This window comes from Pan paniscus, chromosome 20 (genome assembly GCF_029289425.2).
Source record: "Pan paniscus chromosome 20, NHGRI_mPanPan1-v2.0_pri, whole genome shotgun sequence".
Classification (NCBI taxonomy): Eukaryota; Metazoa; Chordata; class Mammalia; order Primates; family Hominidae; genus Pan; species Pan paniscus.
This window is the reverse complement of record NC_073269.2, coordinates 19,805,240-19,811,379: the sequence shown is the minus strand read 5'-3', so window position 1 is coordinate 19,811,379 and position 6,140 is coordinate 19,805,240. Positions and strand designations below refer to the sequence as shown.

Sequence of the window (6,140 nt, the reverse complement as noted above, 5' to 3'; positions counted from 1 at the left end):
AATGCTCTGCAGATCCAAGGGATCTAATCAAAGACAGGCTCCTCAGTTTAGACTGTGGAGAAAACCTTCCCCCAGGGTTGGGATACAGTGTTAACAGATTACATTTCTGGAAGGCAAGCAGGTCCATAGTGAAGAAGTAATAAAACTGGATTCACCTCTCTTTTAATCTGGTGTCTTGGATACAGAAAATGCAAGAAAAATAAAAAAGTTCCATGCAGAGCAATGTCTCATAGGGACACGATGTGCTCAAGGCTGGAATAACAGGAGGAAGTTTGCCTAATGAGCACGTGCACAAAGCTGTAAATTTCTCCCCTGCTACTGTTCCTCAGCACATGCTACCTTGGGCTTGATGGGACATGCTTTCCTTTTGGAGTCCTAATCTGGCTGCTTATCATCTGATTAAACCTCACATCTATCTCCCCTAAACATTTGAAGCTTTATATGTTTATATAATATGAAATTATAACCTTAGATACTGTTTCCTCCCCACATTTTAAACATTTTCCTGTGATATTCTTCAATTTCCAAGAGGCGATTTCACAGTGAATTAGTGGTGCATTTTTATGTCAGTAAATTATTACTGTCATATTTTTCTATAAGGTTTTTTCAGATTTTCTTTCTATGTTGATTCATGCAGCTGTTTTGAAATAACTATTCTTTTTTAATTTTAATTTTTAGTTCTGGGGTACATGTGCAGGATGTGCAGGTTTGTTATGTAGTAAACGTATGCCATGATGGTTTGCTGCACCTATCAACCCATCACCTAGGTATCAAGCTCAGCATACATTAGGTATTTTTCCTAATGCTCTCCCTCCCACCACCCCACCCCCTAGCAGACCCCAATGTGTGTTGTTCCCCTCCCTGTGTCCATGCATTCTCATTGTTCAGCTCCCACTGATAAGTGAGAATGTGTGGTGGTTGGTTTTCTGTTCCTATGTTACTTTGCTGAGGATAATGGTTTCTGGCTTTATTGATGTCCCTGCAAAGGACATACACCATGGAATACTATGCAGCCATAAAATGAAATAACTGTTCTTAACTTAATAGCATCCTCACTTATATTCTATTCTCCATAAGATTTTAGTTCCTCATAAACCTTCTCTTTACACAAAGGTTTATACAAAGGTTGAGTAGTATGTTATGCATAACACATGTGCTTTTTATATTTGACTATAGGTTTTTTTGTTTGTTTGTTTGTTTTAAGGCTCATCTTCCCTTGTCCTTTCTCAGTTGATAAAAGGTATGGAAATATTTTGTGATTTTTATGTTAAAAATCGGTTCTCACCCAGGGGTGGTTTTGTCTCCCGGGGGACATTGAGCAATGACTGGGTTGGCTGAATTATGATAATCATATTTACCAAATGCCTCTTATTTATATAAATATTATACTAGCATTTACTGACCCACCCTGGGGAGGGTCAGTAGAGAACAGGGAAGCTGATAAACATCGTACAATGCACAGGACAGACCCCAGCACAATAAATAAGCTGGCCCAGAAGTTCCTTTTGTATTTCCTTTTTGAATAGTTGATTTTTATCATTTGCTCATTTTTTTTTCCATGGGGGTTCTCAATCTATCAGTATCTTGACACAGAAAAGATATCACCGTGTTTGATATTTGGTAAATTTCCCTTTGTCTTTTCTGATTTTTGCTGGGCCTCAGGGATATAAGAGGAGTTGGAATGTTTTCAAAACTAAGGAAGCCTTTTCTTCCTTAAGGTCTCTCAGGGACTATGTGAGCTTATTAGATTATCTTTCCCTTCAGTTCCAATCGAGTTTCTCTCTCTGCCTCTCGGTTTTTTGTTTGTTTGTTTGTTTTTGAGACAGAGTCTCGCTTTGTCACGCAGGCTGGAGTGCAGTGGCGCTCGAGGTTCCATATGCATGAGAAGTTTTCAAACTGGAAATTCTAGGTACCATATCTGTATCTTCTTGGGGAAAGATAATTTGATATTAACAACTTGCCTGGTACCCATTCCTTTCTAATACTGTGAGTGGGATGAGAAGCGTGAGGGGGTAACATGGCCCCAGGAAGCCATGGCTACCTGTGTGGGTGCGTTCTCTCTGTGTGTGTGGGTGCACAACTTTAGAGTGAGCACAGGTTTCAGAGGTAGGGAACCTGATCTCTATATTTCAAAAGGTAACCCATCAGATAAAGGCCACATCTCAGGAAAATATCAGTAAACAGAATGGGCATGCATTGCAGTTCATGAAACACCTTTGCAGCCAAATTAATACAGTGAAAAGGCATCAATATCTGGACAGAGGGACTCTTTGTGTCTTCAAATTTCAGCAGCTATGAGGACACTTCCTTCCCTAACATCCTCCGACAGCCCTCGCCTCTTGCTCATTCCCCGGCCACACTGTCTTCTTCGCAGTCCTCAAATATCTGAAAGAAGCACATTCCTCGGGGTCTTTCATTGATCATTTTGCTCCATTGCACAAACTTCTGCAGGGAACATAGTGCCCTCCACCCTGTCTTCATTATGGGCTCTCTTCATTTGTCACCTTCTCTGCTGGTCCTGCCTGAACACCCTGGAAAATCTATTACCCCATCCACTCTTTCCTTCTAACCTCCTTCTTCATAGGATGCATCACCATCTGATATTGAGGATGGCATTTTAAAAACATACTTGTATTTTTCATTCATCATTAAATTGTAGGAAGTTATTTATTTATTTATTATTTTATTTTATTATTATTTTTTAAAGACAGGGTCTCACTCTGTTGCCCAGGCTGGAGTGCAGTGGCATGATCTCGGCTCACTACAATCTCCACCTCCTGGGTTCAAGTGATTCTCGTGCCTTAGCCTCCCAAGTAGCTGGGATTACAGGCATGCGCCAGCACGCCTGGCTAATTTTTTTTGTATTTTTAGCTGAGACCGGGTTTTGCCATGTTGGCCAGGCTGGTCTCGAACTCCTGACTTCAGGTGATCCGTCCACCTTGGCCTCCGCGAGTGATGAGATTGCAGGCGTGAGCCACTGCAGCCAGCCCATATTAACTTCTTGACTGTAGAATATAAGTGAGAATATTTCTGATATGTTTGTAATGCATGCTTGTGTCATGTTCTCTTTCTCTCTCTTTTGGAAGTCACATCAACAAGATGAAACCAGGGAATGAGACACAAATTTCACAGTTCCTTCTCCTGGGACTTTCAGAGGAACCAGAATTGCAGCCCTTCCTCTTTGGGCTATTTCTGTCCATGTACCTGGTCACCGTGCTCGGGAACCTGCTCATCATCCTGGCCACAATCTCAGACTCCCACCTCCACACCCCCATGTACTTCTTCCTCTCCAACCTGTCCTTTGCAGACATCTGTTTTGTGTCTACCACTGTCCCAAAGATGCTGGTGAACATCCAGGCACAGAGCAGAGTCATCACCTATGCAGGCTGCATCACCCAGATGTGCTTTTTTATACTCTTTGTAGTGTTGGACAGCTTACTCCTGACTGCAATGGCCTATGACCGGTTTGTGGCCATCTGTCACCCCCTGCACTACACAGTCATTATGAACTCCTGGCTCTGTGGACTGCTGGTTCTGGTGTCCTGGATCGTGAGCATCCTATATTCTCTGTTACAAAGCATAATGGCATTGCAGCTGTCCTTCTGTTCAGAATTGAAAATCCCTCATTTTTTCTGTGAACTTAATCGGGTCATCCACCTTGCCTGTTCCTACACTTTTATTAATGACATGATGATGAATTTTACAAGCGTGCTGCTGGGTGGGGGATGCCTCGCTGGAATATTTTACTCTTACTTTAAGATACTTTGTTGCATGTGTTCAATCTCATCAGCTCAGGGGATGAATAAAGCACTTTCCACCTGTGCATCTCACCTCTCAGTTGTCTCCTTATTTTATTGTACAGGCGTAGGTGTGTATCTTAGTTCTGCTGCAACCCATAACTCACTCTCAAATGCTGCAGCCTCGGTGATGTACACTGTGGTCACCTCCATGCTGAACCCCTTCATCTACAGCCTGAGGAATAAAGACATAAACAGAGCTCTGAATCGATTCTTCAGAGAGCAGAAATAGGAGGGCCATTTTCCAGAAGTTCTTGAGATTTCAGAGCTCTAAATCCCCTAGCCAGAAATTATGATTCATGGATCAGATTGTGAAAGTAGAATTTTCTCCTAGTATTTATATTCTGGACTTTAGATTTCTTTAACCTTGATGACATTAGAAAATTTACACTTTTTCTTAATAAAGCTTTCTGCTCTGTTATGCAACTGTTTTTGTCGTCTGTCATTTTTCTAAAATTACATCCAAACTAGGTCCAGAAACAAATGGAAGTTTTTCTCATACAGGGGTGAGTTATATTCATCCCAAAGAATTAACTACGCTTGGCAACTGTAAGGTCATTAATATAATTTTATGGTAGATGAATATCTGAGCCCACAGTTTTCTATTTGTGAGTCTGTTATTTCCTTTTCTATGAAAACCTTAGCTGTTCTTCCTGAAAATGTCAACTTGAACATACTGCTGAGGTCTTAGCAATGCACCAACATGTAACAGTCTCTCGCCTGAGATAAAACCCAGAGTTCTTCGTCCTACCTCCAAGAACATTAAGGAGCGTGGACACAAAGATGAGGTTGGAGGGAAAAGAAGAAAGCTCCCGGCCAGCAGAGAGGGGGTCCTGAATGGGATGCCCCGTATGAGGCCCGTTCTGAGGTTTTTATGGACTGGAAAGGGGAAGCAATGTGCTTAGTCTGCAGGCTGTCTTGGAGAACGCTGACTCAGGTTGGCTCAGGATCTTGGCCTGGGACCTTTCAGAAAGCTTGGCCCAGGACCTTTGCCCAGGATCAATCAGGGGCTGAATTCATAGAGACCAGACTTATAGTCCAAAACAAGGGAAGTAGAGTGCCCACCGGAACCCACCAGAGCCCACTGCGTCCATGCCCACGAAGGGAGAAAAAGCTTTTTCCTGGGAGGCCACTGACTATACAAAGGACAAAGGCATTTCTATGCCAGGCCTTGTTTCTTATCTGAGTGAGCCAGAGGTTTGTGAAAGTTTTTATCGAAATGAGCCAGGAGTTTTCCTATCTGTGCAGCCGTGGGCATGTCTCCAGACACCATCCCCTATGCTTCTTCCATTATTGGTGCCGGCAGCTTGATTTTTTTTCCCCAGGCTTTTTTTTAATATTATATGGAGATGAAGCACTGACCCATGAGTCAAAGGCTCTCCAGGAATCCTTATCTTGCTATCTACCTAAGGCAAGCTAACTAACTCCTTTCAATACTAGTGTGTTTTACAGCTAGGCAAGGGATTTTACTCTCCTCACTGGGGTCCTATGCTCTATTTCAGCTCAATGTCAACAGTGCCTATATTTTCTGATAAAGAGTAGGTAGGAAAATACAGCTTATCAAATACATGTTTTAGATGCAGTTTACAAAGAAAGGCACATTTTTATGTGTCAGTTGACATCATACATCCTTAGTCACAGATGATGTTCAATGTGATGGAATAAAATGATCAGTCATGCACTGAATGACTATAGAATATTTGTTTTTGATGATGTACATCTGGTCCTGGAAGTGTGGAGATTTGGTGTCCATGTGTAATCAGGTTTCTTCATCTGAGTGAAGGATTTGGTGTCATGGTCTGTATTATTTCAATGTACCATCTTGCTTTTCCTCTTAAAATTTTCTACTGCTCCCTACGAATATGACTCCTTGCATTGTTCTAAAAATATCTCCTCCTTTAAAAACTGTCTCATAAGCATTAAAGTGTAGGTAAGTGAACAATATGTGTATTAAATTTATCATAATTTGCTTTGTTCCTTTAATAGTCTACACTCTCTTCGGTCCTCATGGTCAAATAATGACTCACACAAGACATTGAATTTCTGCCCAATATTGCCTCTGTCAATAGACACTTGTGAATTAGAGTCACAATTTATCCCTGCAAAAACCTATATGTCCTTTCAACTTCTCCTGGTTATCCCGAAGGCAATCTAAAAGTTGCCTCACTTTAATACAGTTATCTGAAATAAACACGCGTAACCAGGTGATCACGAATGTTTTCTTGAAATATCAGAACAACTGTGAAAAAAGAAGAGGCAGAAGGTTATTCTGAATGTCACTAGTTCTGTTTGCATTGATTAATGTATCAGTAAGCTACTGCTGTGTAACAAGCCATCTCAATA

General features: G+C 41.5%; 1 protein-coding gene across 1 annotated transcript; it reads left to right on the top strand.

The window, feature by feature from the left end:
- The first annotated feature begins 536 nt into the window (after positions 1-536).
- On the top strand, positions 537-4,029 carry LOC100985640 (putative olfactory receptor 7A2). Its single transcript, XM_008966124.4, has one exon. It carries the CDS (start codon positions 3,049-3,051, stop codon positions 4,027-4,029), a length of 981 nt encoding a protein of 326 aa, XP_008964372.2. The 5' UTR covers positions 537-3,048.
- Positions 4,030-6,140: the final 2,111 nt, after the last annotated feature.

What these genes read in the sequence shown, in the direction of transcription:
- LOC100985640 (XM_008966124.4), top strand. Translation starts at nt 3,049, where the DNA reads ATGCTTGTGTCATGTTCTCTTTCTCTCTCTTTTGGAAGTCACATCAAC.